Raw genomic sequence first — 19,151 nt, 5'->3', positions numbered from 1 at the left:
GAAAGAAGAGAAGTCTGAGTTAGCGTCTTACAGTGTGGCAGTGAGATTAAAATGAATACTGCATCATCTGATTACTAAATACATAGTGTTTTCTATAAAAGAACCCAAATAATGTTCAACTATTAAGATTCACAATATAAATAGGGAAGAAACTAGAGAAACTGTTACACAAACTAGGATGCCTGATTCATGATCTCACACTGAATTAAAATAATACAGTAAAAATACCCAAATTATCAAAGAAAGAGTTTTAGGCTGATTCCGTTTTGGAGGCCGGAGGTGATTGAGGAGGTAATGTAATAAAATTGCCAGATTTTTACTGAAAAGTAGACTGTGTGGCCTGCATAACTGAATGCCACCTTTTTTTTTTTTTAAGATTTTATTTATTTTGTTTGAGAAGTAGAGTTACAGACAGTGAGAGGGAGAGACAGAGAAAGGTCTTCCTTCCATTGGTTCACTCCCCAGATGGCTGCAATGGCCGGAACTGCGCAGATCTGAAGCCAGGAGCCAGGCGCCTCTTCCTGGTCCCCTACACGTGTACAGGGGCCCAAGGACTTGGGCCATCTTCTACTGCTTTCCCAGGCCATAGCAGAGAGCTGGATTGGAAATGGAGCAGCAGGGACTAAAACCGGTGCCCTATATGGGATGTCGGTGCCACAGGCAGAGGATTAACCCACTGCGCCATGGCACCAGCCCCCTGAGTGCCACTTTAAAAAAATTTTTTTTAAGTTATTGGAAAGGCAGAGAGACAGACAAATGGATGTCTCCCATTGCTGGTTCATCCCCTAAATGCCCAAAACAGCCAGGGCTGAGGCAGGGCAAAACCGTGAGCCTGGAACTGAATCCTAGTCTCCCACACAGGTGGCAGGGACTCAACCACTTCTGCCTGCCACAGTGTGTGTGAGCAGGAAGCTGGAATCAGAAATGGAGCCTGGACTCAAACCGCAGCTCTCCATGTGGGATAGCGGTTCCAAGCAGTCTCCATCTCTCCACCCATCCCCGGTGACTGTCACTTTTAATAAAAAAATTCTAGAATACCAACGATGCTTGCCTTGGGTTTTACTGACTTTTATGTAATATTATGAGAAAAACAATTACAAGCACTGGTTGAAAGCTCATCTAGGCAGAAAAAAAAATGTTTTACTGCCTGCTTCTATTACGAGCACACATTTTACAAAAAACACACTGGTAGAATTTCAAAAGCTGCTTGGGTTACTAGATTCAAAGAACATGGAACTTCAGTTACCCTTAGAAAGTCAATGGTGATTAACAAACTATACACTTCCCTGTTGAGGTTCCGCTAAATAAATTAAAACCAAAACATCAAGAATGGTATGATTTAAAAAATCCAGTGGAGTTACTCCTTTCGAAGTAGTGAAGTGCGGACTCCCAGGGAAGCCGCTGGGTGTGGGGCCGGAGGGCAGCCCCAGGCCCGATGAAACCAGGCGCAGAGATCACCTGCAGGCTGGCGGGATGCTGACTGCTCGGGAAAGCCCCCTGTCTGGGGACCTTCCAAACCGCTCAGACAGCGCACTCTGGACTTCACCAGGGAACCTTTCGGCTCCCACCCACCTGTTCAGAGCCCCTGGGGTTCTCCACACCACCCCCAAAGAACCGCTTAAGGGCCCTGCTGTTCAAATCTGGCTTTGAACCCCTTTGCTCAGTCGGGGCAGGCTCAACCCCCACTCTCGTCACTCCTCCCCATCCTGCCCCTCCTAAATAAAAGTCTTTTCCACTTCCTAACTATTCAGTATTTCACAAGCATATATTAAAGTTCATTATGTACCTAGCACCGTGTAAGGCTGTGAAACCATTAGAATAAATAAGGCTCATGTTGTTGAGGAGCACAAAGGCTCATCTGGGAGACACATTCAAAATCAGGCAATGACCATGAAGTGAACTCAACGCATCCACACGAAGTGCTGCCAGGCCACCACGGGGGTGGGGGCTGTGGGGCACATCGGCCCACTGACCAAGCGGAGATGGCTTTTAGGAAGTGATACCCCCAAGGTAGACTTTTATTTAAAACACTAAGCATTAACCTGATCCAAAGGGTGAGAGGTAAAGCATGAACAAAGGTAGGGGTTGGAGCAAGATTGATATGTCTCCAAACCAGAAACAAAGACCTGTTGCTGTATCTCAAAGTCTAAGGCGGGGGAGAGAAGATTGGAAAACAGGGGCTGGCATCGTGGTGGAGCAGGTTAAGCTGCTGCTGGTGATGCTGGTCCAAGTCTCAGCTGCTCCACCTCTCATCCAGCTCCTGCTACTGCACCTGGGAAGGCAGCAGATGATGGTCCAGGTACTTGGGTCCCTGCCACCCATTTGGGAGACCATGATTAAGTTCCTAGCTCCTGACTTTAGCCTGACCCACACTTAGCTTTTTGCAGCTATTTGAGGAGTGAACCTGCAGATGGAAAATTGATTCTCTCTCTCACTTTGCCTGTCAAATAAGTACATAAATCTTGGGGGTGGGGAGGGAGATTTAAAAATGAAGAGAAAGGCAGAGAACAAACCATGGAAATTTTTATATGACATTTTAAAGACCTTGGTTCTACACTCCTGGTCATATGAAGACTTGGAAGAATTGCCAGTCTATCTAAGATCAATGTGAAGGGACAAAGCTAGAACAAGAATACTGAAAGAAAACACACATACGTTGAAAATTAACAAAAAGCAACCAAGCGCAAAACTATCCCAGTAAAACTGTTAGATTTGAAGGACAAAGAAAACAGTCATGAAGGCCTACAGGCAAAAAGCAACACCAATCAAAATGAATCACCACACAATGGTAAGAAAAATAGGCCAGCATTAGAATTTTCAAGAGCAAGGCAACAATTGAATTACATTTTAAAAGAATTCAAGAAACTGCAAGCCAATAATGAGATATTCTCTAGATTTAGTACCAAGTTTACAAAAAATGTTTGATTACATAAATACTCAATATACAACGTAAAAGCACTTCCCGAGGAATGGATTAGATCAAGTGCAAGCATTCTGTTTACGGTTCAATACTAAGTATTTTAGGCTTTGTGCGTCACATATGATCACTCTTCCATAGTCCTCTGATTCTTTTTTTAAAACAACTCTTTAAAAATTTAACAGGGCAGGCATTTGGTCTACTGGTTATATGCCACTTGGGACACCTGCTTGGAATGCCTGCATCCCATGTCAGAGTGGATGTGTTTGTTTTGGCTCAGCTCCTCATTCAGCTTCCTGCTAATTTGCACCCCGTGAGGCAGCAAGCGATGGCTCAAGCTCCTGCCACCTACTAGAAGACCTGGATTGGGTTGCTGGCTCCCAGCCTCAGGTTGGTCCAGCTTGCCAGCCACTGTGGGCTTGTAGGGAGTAAACCAGTGGATGGGAGCCTATGTGTGTGTGTGTGTGCAGGTGTGTGTGTGTCTGTCTTTCAAATAAAAAAATTAATTGAAAAAATAAAATCAAAATGTAACACTCTCAACTGGAGGGCTGAATTTAGTGCACAGGCCTTAGTTTGCCAATCCCCATAAAAAGATGAACTCTATCACATTAAGAGATAACAGAGAAATGTTAGTAAAAAGACTGATGTATTTAATAGACTACATTGCAGAGTTACCAACGGTGCGAAGTGCAGTATCTAAATATATGTTCAGACAGGCAAAGAATGTAGCTATATAGAATGGGAGAAAGACCCGAGAAAACAGAACACAGAATAGTATCACTAGTGCTCAACAGATAACAAGCTGGAGTCAAAGGCAGAATTGAAAATTCACAGGCAAGACAGGAAAAGCTAAGAGAGCCCTGATGAAGGTTCACATACAGGAAACCACCAAACAACAATAACAATACTGAATACAAAGAACAGCAAAATAACAAAGACACTTTAGCTAGAGAAAAAACACAGTAAATACAACTTAATGCACAGTAATTTTAAGACTAATATGGCTCACATTGAATCCAAACATATCAATCACATAAAAATATGGATTTATTATTAAGATGAAAAAGACTTCAAAGTGATTCATCAGCAAAACCCAAATGTATGCTTTATAAAAGAGACACCATTGAAAACAGTGACTCAAAAAAACTAAAGGGATGGACAAAGATAAACCAGACAATGAGAAAGAATGAGAAAGCAGCCTTCTAATACTGACATCAAAGTAGAATTCAGACCAAAAAGCATTAAAAGAGTGAACTTGCACAATGGTAAAAGCCACAATTCACAACAAACAGTTATGTACACATACGCACCAAATAACAAATGAAGCAGAAACTATTAAGGGATACAGGAATAATCAACAGAACCACATATTAATGATTGGGGACTTTAACATATCATTAGTGCACAATATAGGTCATGGGACAACAACAAAAATAAGGCAAAAGATCTAAACAACCTCATCAATCAAGTAAGCCTTGAGGGAAGTTAGCAGCTCAGAGGTTAGGGGGACAGATGAAACTCAGACAACCTCCACTCTTGAAGAACCACAGGACAGAGTTCAGGGCAACTGCAACAGTTGGAAAGTACAGAAACCAGTTCCAGTAAGAAGCAGAGAAAGGGGGAACTAAAAATCTGCATAGACACTCTGCAAAACCTCAGGCTGGCCCGTGAACCATGTACTTGTGGGGCCCACAATGCGGACGTCAGAGCCTGGGATCTAAGTACAGCCAAGTTACATGCCTGCTAAGACAAAGAAATAAAACCAGTTCTTTCCAGAAGGTCATAATAGAATCAAGAGTTAACAGTGGTAAAAAATTGGGAAGAAGGATTTTTAAAAAGCTGTTATAATTATGCTCAAGGGGCTGAAGAAATGTTCATAATGAGTAAATAAGAAACCTCAAAAACAACAAATTTATTTTAAAATAGTCAAAGGGAAATCTTAATATCTGAAAAGCATAGTATCTGAAATGAGAAAAAAATATAACTGGATGGACGTAACAGCAATTAGGAAAGGAAGAGTGGGGAACCCACATCATAGTTTATAAATATTCCCCAATAAATCATTTTTAAAAAATTTATTCGAAAGGCAGAGTTACACACACACACACACACACACAGAGAGAGAGAGAGAGAGAGTCTTCAATCCACTGGTTCACTCCTCAAATGACAAAACGGCCTGAGCTGGGCCAGGCCGAAGCTAACAGCCAAGAGCTTCATCCAGTTCTGCCACGTGGGTGAAGGGCCCCAAGGTCTTAGGCCATCTTCCACTGCTTTCCCAGGTGCATTAGCAGAGAGCTGGATCAGAAAAGGAGCAGCCAGGACTCAAACCGGCGCCCACATGGGATGCCGATGCTGCAGGCAGTGGCTTTACCGGCTACATCACAGCACTAGCACCAAAAATCTTGTTTTGACTAGGGTTCCCCTTGCCCCACCTCCAAGATGTAGCCGTATGCAAATCACAAAAAAAAAAAAAGCCCCTAAAATTCAAAACACTTCTAGTGCCAAGTCTCTGCATTAATTTACACATTAACATCTTACACACCCTCATGATCCACTGAGAAGGAAACTTCTATGATACGCTTCACACGCATATTGTGCTTAGTAAGGATAAAAGAACAATCAGTTAGGAATTGGAGAGGCAAGGGAAAACACTGCAGTTCCATTAGAAAGTAAAATCTTCTGGCCGGTGCCGTGGCTCAGTAGGCTAATCCTCCACCTTTCGGCGCCGGCACACCGGGTTCTAGTCCCGGTTGGGGCGCCAGATTCTGTCCCGGTTGCCCCTCTTCCAGGCCAGCTCTCTGCTGTGGCCCGGGAGTGCAGTGGAGGATGGCCCAAGTGCTTGGGCCCTGCACCTGCATGGGAGACCAGGAAAAAGCACCTGGCTCCTTGGCTTCAGATCAGCGCAATGCGGCGGCCATTGGAGGGTGAACCAACGGCAAAAAGGAAGGCCTTTCTCTCTGTCTCTCTCTGTCCACTCTGCCTGTCAAAAAAAAATAATAATAAAATAAAAATAATAGAAAGTAAATTCTTCCGTCTTTGGCTAAGATCATGTGTAAACTGGAGGTGTCAGTATGGAGTTAAAATTCCTAAAACACAAGTAACCAAGTTTCCTTGCTCTACCAGCAACAAAGGACTCAGGATCAGTGCTATCCCCAGAACCACGCGTGTACCCAGTTCCCCGATCTATGGTTTCTAAGTACCACTGTTCCTAAAAGGAATCAAGCTCCCTGCAGAAACAGCCAATTCCAGGCAGGACTGAGGCCAGGAGGGTAGGGGTCCGAGATGTCTTCTTTGGCTAGGAAAGGAAGCACTCAAGAAGAAATATTGTGGAGGGCTTTTCAAAAGGACAGGACTCTGGATGGGGGCTCTCCCAAATCACAGACAACTTAGTATCAATATAAATAAGCATAGTGTGGCAGTGGCCTTTGCCTTTTAATTAAACTTGTTTCTGACAGCATTCAAGGTTGGTAGGCACCTTCCCAAGGTCAGAAGAGAAAGGGAGGCATCCGCCCTGGGAATGAAACGTGGCTGTTGTCTGCTTGCCTATGAATGTTTCAACTGTAGTTACTATCTGCTTCTAGGTAACCATTTCAGGTTCTGCTTGCCAGTACAGAGCAGTGGTGTTAACTTCACAGACAGCTTACAGCTCAGTACATGGGTGGAAAACATCAGTAACTATGTACGCATGTGCAGTACCATATCAATTCCTGTGAACACCATGTTAAGGACAGAATATCCAATCAAACATATGTATGTAGCCATATAAGGGAGACAAAGAAGCTAAAACCATACCTAAGGAAATACTCCTTTGTTCGGGGCTCAGCCTTTAGGATAACAAATTCCACCTGGGCCTTTTGAGGGCAGTTCCAGGATCCTGGCTTCAGCCTGGCCCAAGCCCTAGTCATTGCAGCCATTTGGGTAGTGAACCTGCTGATGGAAGACCTCTTTCTGCCTCTGCCTCACCCTCTCTTTAACTCTTCCAAATAAAAATGAATGTTCTTAAAATTTGGGGGGGGGGCACTACTTTTCTGACTTGGGCAAGAATTATCAAGTGCTGCCAAACCAGGGGAGATCAGTGGATGTACGATAAGGAGAAAATGCGTAAATCATCTGAAACTTCCTTCCACGGATCGCCTCTGAGTTGAAGACTCAGAGCACACACTTTGGTCCTGATCAAAACTGCCACCACTTACGAGAGCCTCACCACAAACCTGATGCCCTTAACAAGGACACGTGATACCCGGGGCATTTTGATGAAAGACACATAATGTCAAGCCAGCTGTTAGAAAACAGCAGAAACAAACTGGACAAAAGTCTACCAGTTATGGAGACCGCATCTTCATGGTAAGTAGTAAACATCACCTGCAGGCACAGACCTTATTTCAGCTCTCTCCCTCCCACCGCCACCCCCACAGTCTCTGGAAGTCTCTTGGAAGAGTAACTGTGGGTTGAATGAATGCTCCCTGCCTAGACTCCAAGACGTCAGATCCCAGTGTCTATCCATCTGTCTCCCACCTGAGTCCCATGGACAGTGAAGACACTAAGTGCTTTCAAGAATGAATTTCTAAACTAGGCCAATAGAAGTCATTCATAACTTACGTAATGTTCTACACTTTCACCTCAACCAAATTTTAAGTAAATGTTTTTCAAAAGTTTTTATAAAACCTGAAAATGAGAAACTTTAATCACTCAAAAATACTTAAAAAGTGATCATGAAGTCTTCTTTTTTTTCAAGATATTCTAATAAAAATCAAAATAACTTGAAGTAACAAAATTGATGGATACTGTAGTCAGAACCCAACTTTATTGTTTCAACCAATTTTTATTTACAGAATATAAATCTCTTCAAAAAGATACATTCCTTCATTTAATCAATGGTAAAAAGCCTTATTAAACAGAAACAAAGCCTAAACATCATCACTTATATTTCAACAGAAATACAGATCATTAAAAGTGTATGAACATAGAACACAAAATGTAGTTTTTACTTAATCAGTGACATGAATGAGGCTGTTTTTAAGTTTCTTCACTGACAACCCCATTTTAACCATTGAACAAATTGTACTTAAATTAACAGTAGTAAAAATGTAAAAATTCAAATTTAAACATGAAAATATGGGACAACAAAAAGGAACAGGAAGTATCTTCATTACCAAACAGATTAACAAATTCGCAGACACTCAGATACTTTCTGAGGCATATCAGAACACCTACATCAAAGGTTGCATTCATTTGAGAGGTATCAATACATGTTCAGTGCTGAGACTATTTGTAGCACTTACAGTATATACAAAGCAGCATTAGACTACTATGGTTCACATTTGAGAAACACAGATTTCAGCTTTATGCTACAACTTGCCAATTTAACATTACAGCTAACGCAGTGACAATTACTCATTTCATATTTTTTTCTTCTGAAACTCAATAAGCAAATTATCATTTAAGCACACGGAATAATGCCATGTCTTCTTCCTTATAAAAGTAAATTTTGAAATCCAAACACTTTGTATCATGGAAACTTTACCTAGCTGTACAAAGGCTCCTAAATACAGTACAGTCATAAAGTTTCTTTTTGTAGATTAATGTATAGTTATTTTAGTACAAATAAATGCAGTGCACTACTCCAGATGATTGGGCAACAAAACTGTCAGTGTGTCACTACCTGTATTTAAGCAGGAGCACACCACAACTGCGACCATGGCCAGTAAATAAATGCCCTCGCATGTCCTCCACGGCTTCCGGGGTTCCTTCCCACGTCACAGGAGCTACTTTAATGGATACCATCGGGTCTCAACCTATCTCTGAAAGTTCCTTTATTAAAAATTTTGAAATTTAACTAATAGAATATCTACGGTCTCAATAAGCTAGGTTTTTTTTTTTTCTTACTCTTTACTAACTAGTTCAAATACAATATGTAATGTTTTAAACTTTTATAAACACCTTATTAAAATGATTAAAGGTATCTAAAATACCATTAGTGGGTAAAACATTAACCATAAAAAAATGACACTATGAGTATTTTTGAGACTATTTTTCCTTAACTAGAAAAGCTGTGGGGTTCATAATGAGCACAGGTATAATGACACTTTACCCTGCTGTCCTACAACATCAGTAATAAGAGTAAATGCATGAAGCACAGGAAAGCGCAGGACTTCAGGAGAAAACCCAGTGAACACTTGAATTTTGGGTGCCTCAAACACAAAAGGGTTCCCCATGCTTATAAGCACTATCATTATTGTCATCCTTTAAGTAGTTCAAATCTGATTTCATTTTTAATTTTATCCAGAAATAAAAACCTAATTCATTCCATAATGTATCTTATCAATTTCAGCTTTCAAGTATTCAAGTAATGCAAACCCAGGTATTTTCTTTTGTGGCAACAACACACAGACTGAGCTTCAAAGACAGGGAAAAATTCATTTAAAATAACTGATACTCTTCTGCCCAAAGACGTAAGAACTAACACTTAACACTGTGATCACACAAATGGTATGTAATCAGAAGGAAAAAAAATGGTCCAATATAATAATGTCTTCTTTTTATAAAGAGACAAAAACAGATGCCTTAATATGTGGCCAGATTCCCAGTAACAGGATATTCTGAAATCTAAGGAACTACAGAAGAAAAACCAGAGTGAATTCAATTTTGAAATAAAGATGCACTTGCTTTACCAAATCCTCTGTGCGTAATCACCAGCATTTCCCTCCATGTAACTAACGTAGCATCAGTTGCTGCCAATAGCAAAACTCTCCTAGCACAGAGCATTAACTTTTTCTACCAGCTGAATGACTGATGACTATTAAAAGCTTTTGTCGTTGTCACTTTGGAACGCAGTAAAGACTGCTCATTAAAAGCAATTTAAAGCAGAAAATCACACTGATTGTATTTTCATTTATATTATCAAGTAAGGAATTCAAAGAATGGTACCGCAGTCTTCCATGTAAAAAGAAGCATCTGCCTGATCTGAAAAGCGGAGTTTTATACTGAGAGTGTCTGGGATGGTTTTCTCTAAGTCTGGAAGTTTCAGTAACACATTTATGAATTTAAAATAAATCTATTCAGTTCAGCAACAAGGTGGCAACAGCTGTAATTACAAGATTACTTCTGTCTTTTCTTCTGTAATCCTACAATGAGCAACTTTTAATTTAGAGAAGTCACCTGAGATATGCTTACATTGAAATAAGAGCTACTATTTGTCTTATCTCTGCTCTATTTCAGACTTAGGTTCACATTGAAATACATGAAATTTCAAGGCTTTTTTGTACATAAAGGTTAACAATCCTGAATGTAGGAAAATGTAATACACTTCAGTTTGCAATCAACAAAATATTTCTAGCTTGAAAGTATGACTCAAAAACTGCAGCGTTATTGCAACTGCATACATTCACTGCCTCCAGGAAGCCAACCTCACATATACGAACAGCCAACTAAAAAATGGAGCAAAGTCTCATTAGGCACTGAAAGGCTAATAAATAAGGACTGACATTAACCAGAGCTGATAAACCCTATTTCCAGTTCCTGTTAACTCACTGTGCAGCCAGAACTGTTGGCTATTTCCAGTCTAAAACCAATGAGCTGGATCTTTTCCTTACAGAACAATTTCTAAAAGAGAGAAGAGAATGCAAAACAATACACAGTCTCATATGCAAGATACAATTCACACTAATTTACAGTTTTTATTTACACTGTTTTATATACATTCCAGGCAGACCTAGTTGAATGAGTTTTGTGCTCATATTGATCTCAGACGATGTGAGCAGTATGATTTACTACCACATCTCTTTGATTTCCAGAAAATGGTGACAGCTGTTTGGGTAAGATCATACATGTATGCAAGGGAAAAAAGGGGGGAAATGTGGAATTCTGCTTGTTAAAGCATCCAGGCCACTATGGTCTATTGACTAACATTGAAAAACATGAATGCCACTTTTAACAATCATTTTCATATTTACAAAAGGAGTTACTACCAGCTGAGTGGTTACATAAGGCATTCAAGTTCCTTAGCTTAACATGAAAAGGCAACTGACATCTCAGCAAGCCACAGGACACATTTTAGAGATGACTTGAGAGTGCTGTTCGGATTTACCCTCCTTTAGAATCCCTTACATGGTCAAAATAAAGGGAAACAATTTTGAACCCTACCGCTAGCCTGCACCAAGATCCCAAAAACCTGTCCATAAAGTAAAAGCATCAAACCCAAAATCTAGCCAAAGAGTGGGAGCAACAGCTTAAATATCTTGATTTGTACCCAAGATCCAATGCTTATTCCCAGGGCTAACGCAAGAGCCTTTGTTCCCAGTTACATTCACTTCAAAGTGAACCACTCTGATTCATAGTATCACAGCTACTAACTATACACAGTCTAAGACCAATGGCTCAGTGAATCTCTACTCAAAATAGTTGAAGAATATGGTTTAAGGTAGAAAAATCTCTTTCCCATCCCACAGTTCTACAAGATATATGCTGTTTCATTTTAAGACAGAAAAAAAAAAGCATGAGTATTACATATTCCTCATTCTGTAACATTTTAACCAAAGATGAAAATCCTACCAAAAACAACTTTTCAGGTTCACTACATTATAAAAAGCTATCAGTTATTTAATTGGTTCCATTCATTTAATCTAACAGGCAAAATTCTATTGATCTTAAGTGTAATGAAGTTTACAAAAACAAAAATGAACATTTACAAAATTGGGGAGGTAGAAACCAAATCTTGGTCTAACACTGGTATAGATACAAAGATTTTTTTTTTAAGATTCTGTTTATGTAACTAGAAATTCGCCATTTTAAATGGCCTGTGTTTCTACTCACTTTATCAGCTTTAAATATCTTGAGATAATCCAAGTCTTTTGAAGCACTCATCTCAGAATATGTCATTAGGAATACTACATCAGACTCCCTAGATTTTTCCGAGCATACATTTTATAGCTGCATATTGTGAATATGCAGATCCATCAAGCCAACTTTGTACATGGGCACTTATGTGACCGAAGTGCAAAGCTCATCAGACTCATCTTTTAAGGAGAGTTCACCATGACTGCTCAACTTCACAAAGCAGTCTTCAAAACCTGAATTCTATTTATCCCAAAGATCTCACTTCCTTTCATGTAATAACTGCCTCCCTCTTATCTCTAAACAAAATTAAAAACGCACCTAAACAAAACAGAAATCCTCCTAACATGAGTATTTCTGCTTAATTCACATTTTGTTATTTGTCGGACTTTAAGTGTACAAGATCCATGTACTAAATGTTTCTTATCAGTTCTTCTAACCACCTCAACATCACTCTGAACTTACATGTATCAACTAATCATTTGCTATCACTCTAAAAACATGGAACCAAACTAAAACATAAAACCAAAATATAAGGAATGATGTATGTAGGTTTAAAAAAAAAATCTAAATGAAGTTTACTTGTTTCCAGGTAGGATGGACTTTGTACATATGTTTCAAAATTAACAATACTAGTTATTATTTTAAAAACAAAAACAGAGCATCTCAATTAAGAAAACAAAATTTTCAGTTAGAAACAATTTGACAAAGCAAATTTTAAGAACTGAAACTAGTAACTTAAATGATCATATTTAGCATTTGAAAACATTATTTAATACAGATTTTGGTAACATTAAATCATTATACTTATTCCAGGATTATATGGTAAATACTTCTATTTATACTGTAGACTATATAAAGAGATGGGAATTAATGCTAAGTTATATTTCCCTAAAAAGAAATGCTTTCTAATATTCAGTTCAAAAAGATGTACCACCAACAGAATATATTTTACCCTCCTAAACACATGTTTTTATATGAACATTCTAGGTTATCTATACCAGTCAATGACTGCCATTCTAAGAGTAAATGATTCGTTTTACTTACAGTACATCAAGAGTAAAAGGTTACACTCAACAACAAGAATGCTTACGAGAATTAACCTTATTAAAGCAAAACTTCAAAAAATTTAAACTAGAACATTTTCATTGCTTACTCTCAACAAACAGATGAAACAGTGAAAGCAGTCACAGAATCTTGTTGAATTTATAATAAATAATTCACATATAACATGGATTAAGTTATGAAAAAAAGGCTTAAAACTGACATCTTTATACCTTTTGCACATTTAACAAATTTCTAATCCACCACATTCCGATAGCAGTAGATATATTTCTTGACATCATTCAGTCTATTTAAAAAATAGATTGGTTGGTTTAGAGGCATAATTTTTAAAGCAAGATAACCAAATTAAGTAACAGAATTTTAACAAATATTGGCTTTTTTTGGAATTTCTTAAGAAAAGATTCACAAGCATTGCTCAGCTACTTGAGAATAATTAAATCTCTTCTTTACTCAGGCACTTTTAATGCAGTAACCTCAGGCTTCATTTTAAAGTACTGGTTAAAACGAACAATTGCATACCTAGTGAGAAAAGAAAGTAATAGCAAAATTAGTCAAAGCTGAAAAACGTAATCCTTCATGCCCATTCACCCTTCTAAGCTGCTTTTCTGAGTTCGAGCTGTTCAGAGGATCTATGATTTATTACATCACCTACTGGATACTTTTCTAATAGTGAGAACACTTAACAGCTTAGAGCGTTATCTCTTCATGGACAAACTGCTTAATGTATACCATCTTTACTAATATTTGACTGAAAATAATAGCTATGTTACCTTTGAGCTCTAAATGTTAATCCAAACAAAGTAAGGAAAGTGTAAATAAAATTAAACTTACCCAAGAAAATCAAACTCGATAGTGGAGTATTTGGCTTGAATCAAAGCCCACAAACCCCAGAAGAAATGGGAAGCCTTAAAAGGAAGAAAAATCAAGAATTATAATAATGCATTTCTCCAAAAAACAGTGTCAGATTGTTAATTCTATCCCCTGGCTGCTCATTTAAGATATATTTATTTATTTGAAAGGTAGAGTTACAGAGACAGAGAAAGAGACATCTTCCATCAGCTGGTTCACTCCCCATACAGCCACCATGGGATGGCTGGGCCAGTCAGGAGCCTGGAATTCGATCCAGACCTCCCACACAGGTGGCAGGGGCCCCAGCACATGCGCTGGGAGCAGTGATGGTTCAAGGGTTAGGTCTCCGGCACTCACATGGAGACATGGATTGAGTTCTCTGCTCCATGCTTCGGCCCAGCCCAGTTCTGGCCTTAGAGTCATTTGGAAAGCGGACCAGTAGATGACCTTCTCTCTTCTCTCTCTCTCTTTCTGCCTCTTAAATTAAATATTTAAATATTTTAAAAAAATCTGAGTGACTATCTGGCCTAGAAGCTGCCATGGCTTAAGACACCCACACTCCACATTAGAGTGCTTAAATTCAAGTCTCAGCTCTAATCCAATTCTAGCTTCCTGCTAACGCACAACGAGGGAGGCAGCAGGCATTCGTTCAAGTAATTGGGCCCCTTCACCCCATGGGAGGCCCGGACTGGGTTCCTGGCTCCCAGCTACGGGTCTGGCTCAGCCTCGGCCACTGCAGGTCATTTGGGAAGTAAATTAGCAAACAGGAGCTCTGTGTCTCTCTCAAATAAATCAGCTTTTTAAAAGCCCAATTCCCCTAACCTGTATAAAGCAGAGTTCAGCATCAGCAGGATGCCGATGGAGGTTGTTGTGAATGTTTTTAATGGCTATATTTGTTAACAGCTTTCCTATAACACATTTTCAAAGGTCTTTCGCTAAGTGACAGAAAAATATAAACAAAAAAGAACCTCCAAATCTCAGAAACAATAAATATATTTAAATGTAAAGAGTTCCCTACAGTGACAAACATCTGAAAATAATTTTAGTGGATCAATTCTGCATAATAAACTACAGTATAAAATAATAAATTATTTATCTCAGAGAAAAATAGATCTCAGGACATAAAGGGGAATTACTGTGAAATTACAACTGTAAAACAAATGTGTATGGTTTACAGTCTATTTTCAGTTAAATATGCTATGTTAATACTAATAGGATTTCATTTCCCAAGAGACACTCCAGCTATGCTAATTAGAAATTTTCTAGAGAAAAAGTCAAAGTTTTTGTTTCAGCTAAATTCACTTTAGCAATAAATGGTCTCTAAGAAAAAATTATTCAACAGCAGCAACCTCAGTATTCAAAATAAAATCTTATTTGCTAGGTCAAACAGCACAGTGTACCAGAAAGAATTCTTAATTTAAACTACAATGTGTAGAGATGCAATTACAGGCTCTATCACTAACTTCCTTTGCGACTTTTAGCAACAGAGATTTTTAGTGTCAGACCCATTATTTTTTTAAAAAGATTTATTTATTTATTTGAAAGGCAGAGAGGCAGAAGCAGAGGCAGAGGCAGAGAGAGAGGGAAAGGTCTTCCATCTTGATTTACTCCCTAAATGGCTGCAACCACCAGGGTTGTGCCAATCCAAATCCAGGAGCCTAGAGTTTTCTCCAGGTCTCCCACGTGGGTGCAAGAACCCAAGGACTTGGGCCATCTTCCTCCCCTTTCCCAGGCACATTAGCAGGGAGCTGGATCAGAAGTGGAGCAGCCAGGACTCAAACTGGTACCCTTATGGGATGCTGGCACTGCAGACGGCAGGCAGCTTTACCTGCTACCCACTATGCAACAGTGCCAGCCCCCAGGCTATTTTTTTTTTTTTTTGACAGGCAGAGTTAGATGGTTCACCCCCCAAGTGGCTGCTACGGCTGGCGCACTGTGCCGATCCGAAGCCAGGGGCAGGTGCTTCCTCCTGGTCTCCCATGTGGGGTGCAGGGCCCAAGGGCTTAAGCCATCTTCCACTGCCTTCCTGGGCCACAGCAGAGAGCTGAACTGGAAGAGGAGCAACTGGGACAGAACTGGCACCCCAACCGGGACTAGAACCCGGGGTGCCGGCAGCATAGGTGGAGGATTAGTCTAGTGAGCCAGGGCGTCGGCCAGGCTATTATTTTTAAAAAAGAAATAATGCCGCCAACATTGTGACACAGTAGGTTGAGCCACTGTCCATGACGGAAGCACCCCATACGAATGCCAGTTTGAGGTCAATTTACTCCACTTCTGATCCACCTCACTGAAAAAAGCAGATGACCCAAATGTTTGGGCCCCTGCCACCTGAAATGGAGGTTCCTGGCACCTGCCTTCAGCTGGCCCAGCCCAGGCTGTTGCAGCCTTTTGGGGAGTCTAATCAGTGGATGGAAGATCTCTTTCACTCTCTGTCTCTCCCTTCTCTCTGTAACTCTACCTTCCAAATAAATAAATAAATAAATAAATCTTTAAAGAAGAGAGAAAGGAATAATATTAGACATTCTATATTCCATATAGAATTGTTGAAGATTACTTTTTCAAAGATTTCTATTTTAAAAGTACAAACATGGGGCCGGCGCCGCGGCTCAATAGGCTAATCCTCCGCCTAGCGGCGCCGGCACACCGGGTTCTAGTCCCGGTCGGGGCGCCGGATTCTGTCCCGGTTGCCCCTCTTCCAGGCCAGCCCTCTGCTGTGGCCAGGGAGTGCAGTGGAGGATGGCCCAGGTGCTTGGGCCCTGCACCCCATGGGAGACCAGGAAAAGCACCTGGCTCCTGCCATCGGATCAGCGCGGTGCGCCGGCTGCAGCGTGCTGGCCGCGGCGGCCATTGGAGGGTGAACCAACGGCAAAAGGAAGACCTTTCTCTCTGTCTCTCTCTCTCACTGTCCACTCTGTCAAAAAAAAAAAAAAAAAAAAAAAAAAAAAAGTACAAACATGGGACCAGTGCTGTGGTGTAGTGGGTAAACCCATTGTCTGCGATACCAGCATCCTATACGGTTGCTGGTTTGAGTCCGGCTGCTCCACTTCTAATCCAGCTCCCTGCTAATGGTCTGGGAAGGCAGTGGACGATGGCATAAGTGCTTGAGCCCCTGCACCCATGTGGGAGACCTGGAAGAATCTCCTGGCTCCTGGCTTCAGATCAGCCCGTCACAGCCATTTTGGGAGTGAACCAGCAGGTGGAAGATCTGTCTATCTGTCTCTCTCTCTGTAACGCTGCCTTTCAAATAAATAAAATTAACCTTAAAAAAAAGTACAACCATAATTTGATTATCTTACTCAAATACCACCACTAATGGGTTATACACTCCTTTTCAAAAACACATGTAGAAAAGTATAAACAAGATAGTAGCAAAGGGTAAACAGATAAGGCACACACGTCTGAAACATGACAATTCTAAAAAAAAATCCAACTCTGGAGTATGTCTTTGAGCAACTCTGTGCCTTTGTCTCTTCATCTATAAACTAAAGCTAACACTAATATTTACATGTGGTATACAAGAAAAATTCAACAGAATATTACTTATTGTTATTTTGAAATGACAGATTTTCAAGAAAGGTCTTCCTAAGGCAGTGTCTTAAAATCGAGAAAGGAATTACTGAAGTCCAAATCTGTGATTCTTAAAGCAGTACATGAGCTCAATGGGAGGTTTCTGAGGCTCTAGGCTATTTTCCTAATAGTAATGTTACTTGTCAAGTCAACCTTACATGCAAATATCTATCAAGAAGCCATAAAAACTATGAATTGTATCGACTATCTCCCTCAAAGTATATGTTGTTCTAATACTCAGTAGGACAAAATAGGAAATACACATAAAGCATGTCTACTGTGTACACAAAGTACAACGGTTGTCTGAAAAAAAGCACCTAAGTTTATTTGGGGTTGAATCCGGATTCTTTATAATGGAATATCATTTTTACTCAAAAAAATAACTGGTATATGAACTAGTTTTCAGATTTGGGTATTTGGCAGACATTTTCTCAAATATAAAAGAGAGAATTTGTCATTTCAATGAAAACAACCCCGAGCATCTGTGGCCAACGGTAAAGTTTGAATTTTCACCCTAACATTAGAACTTGAGGAAAGTTACGTTTGATTTTGTAAGTTTAACAGCTTCTCAGTACTCTACTAAAAACGTTTCCAATGACACCGGTGGTAATATCAACATGTTTTTTTATATCACCTAATGAGATGTGTTAACATTTGGAAACTCTATACAATGTTTTCCAAAAAACCAATAAGGTTAAAATTACAAAATCAAGCACAGGTTAAAAGAATTATTTCAAGTACAGGACAAATCAATGCTTTTTTTTTTTTTTTTTAACATTCTATGTTTGGGGCTGACATTGCCACACATGGGGTTAAGTTGCCTGTCTGCAGCACTGGCATCCCATATGGGTGTTGGTTCAAGTCCTGGCTGCTCCACTTCCATTCCAGATCCCTGCTAATGAGCCTGTGAAAGCAGAAGATTGTCCACATGCTCGGGCCCTTGCATCCACATGGCAGACCTGGATGAAGCTCCTGGCTCCTGGCTTCAGCCTGGCCCAGCCCCAGCTGTTGCAGCCACTTGGGGAGTGAACCAGGAGATGGAAGATCTGTCTGTCTCTCTGCCTCTCCCTCTCCCTCTGTAATTCTGACTTTGAAGAAATAAAAAACTTAAAAAAAATTTTAAATAAATTTTTTAATTTAGTTAATTTGAAAGACAGATAGACAATAAGAGAGAGATCTCCCATCTTCACTTCACTCCCCAAATGTCCACAACATCCAGAGCTGGGCCAGGCCAAAACCAGCTCAGTCTAGGTCTCCCAGTTCTGCATCAGGGACCCAAGTACTCAAACTATCACCTGCGGATTACCAAAGTGCACATTAGCACACAGCTAGAGTCAGGAGCAGGATCAATACTCACACCAGGCATGCTGAAATGGGATGCAGGCATCCCACCTACTGCACCAAATGCACACCATTTTTATGTAGGTGTGTAAAAAAAAAGAAGTGAACTAATAGGTTTAGAATAAACATTACAGCTAATCTTTTAAGAAATTACTACTGGGGCTGGCGCTGTGGTGAAGCAGGTAAAACCACCACCTGCAGTGCCAGCATCCCATATGAGTGCTGATTTGAGTCCTGGCTGCTCCATTTCCCATCCAGCTCTCTGCTATGGCCTGGGAGAGCAGTGGAAAATGGTTCAGACTTAGGGCCCTACACCTGCCTGGGAGACCTGGAAGAAGCTCTAGGCTCCTGGCTTCGGACTGACGCAGCTCCGGGCGTTGCGGCCATTTGAGAAGTGAACCAGAGGAGGGAAGACCTTTCTCTCTGCCTCAGACTCTGCAACTCCACCTTTCAAATAGAAAGAAAGACAGACAGACAGACAGAAAGAAAGAAAGAAAGAAAGACAGAAAGAAAGACAGAAAGACAGAAAGAAAGAAAGACAGAAAGACAGAAAGAAAGACAGAAAGAAAGAAAGACAGAA

General features: G+C 40.2%; 1 protein-coding gene across 5 annotated transcripts in view; it reads right to left on the bottom strand.

Moving 5' to 3' along the window:
* Window positions 1-7,699: 7,699 nt before the first annotated feature.
* The window catches only part of ETNK1 (ethanolamine kinase 1), a 60,906-nt gene continuing 49,454 nt past the window's right edge, over window positions 7,700-19,151 (bottom strand). For 2 of the 5 annotated variants that reach the window (XR_016213560.1, XM_008259540.5), the window contains 2 exons: window positions 13,646-13,719; window positions 7,700-13,333 (listed from right to left, as the gene is read on the bottom strand). Coding sequence is in view for 1 of the 5 variants with exons in the window: in XM_008259540.5 (XP_008257762.3) it covers window positions 13,261-13,333; window positions 13,646-13,719 (147 nt within the window). In the remaining 4 variants the exon portion in view is untranslated. The remainder of the gene's footprint in view (window positions 13,334-13,645; window positions 13,720-19,151) is intronic. The other 3 variants (XR_016213557.1, XR_016213559.1, XR_016213556.1) reach the window with 2 other exon arrangements.

The sequence above is a fragment of the Oryctolagus cuniculus genome, chromosome 9, assembly GCF_051225735.1.
Source record: "Oryctolagus cuniculus isolate XC-2025 breed Fujian yellow rabbit chromosome 9, ASM5122573v1, whole genome shotgun sequence".
Classification (NCBI taxonomy): domain Eukaryota; kingdom Metazoa; phylum Chordata; class Mammalia; order Lagomorpha; family Leporidae; genus Oryctolagus; species Oryctolagus cuniculus.
Note: the sequence above shows the minus strand (reverse complement) of the source record. Positions and strands in the feature narration are given on the sequence as shown.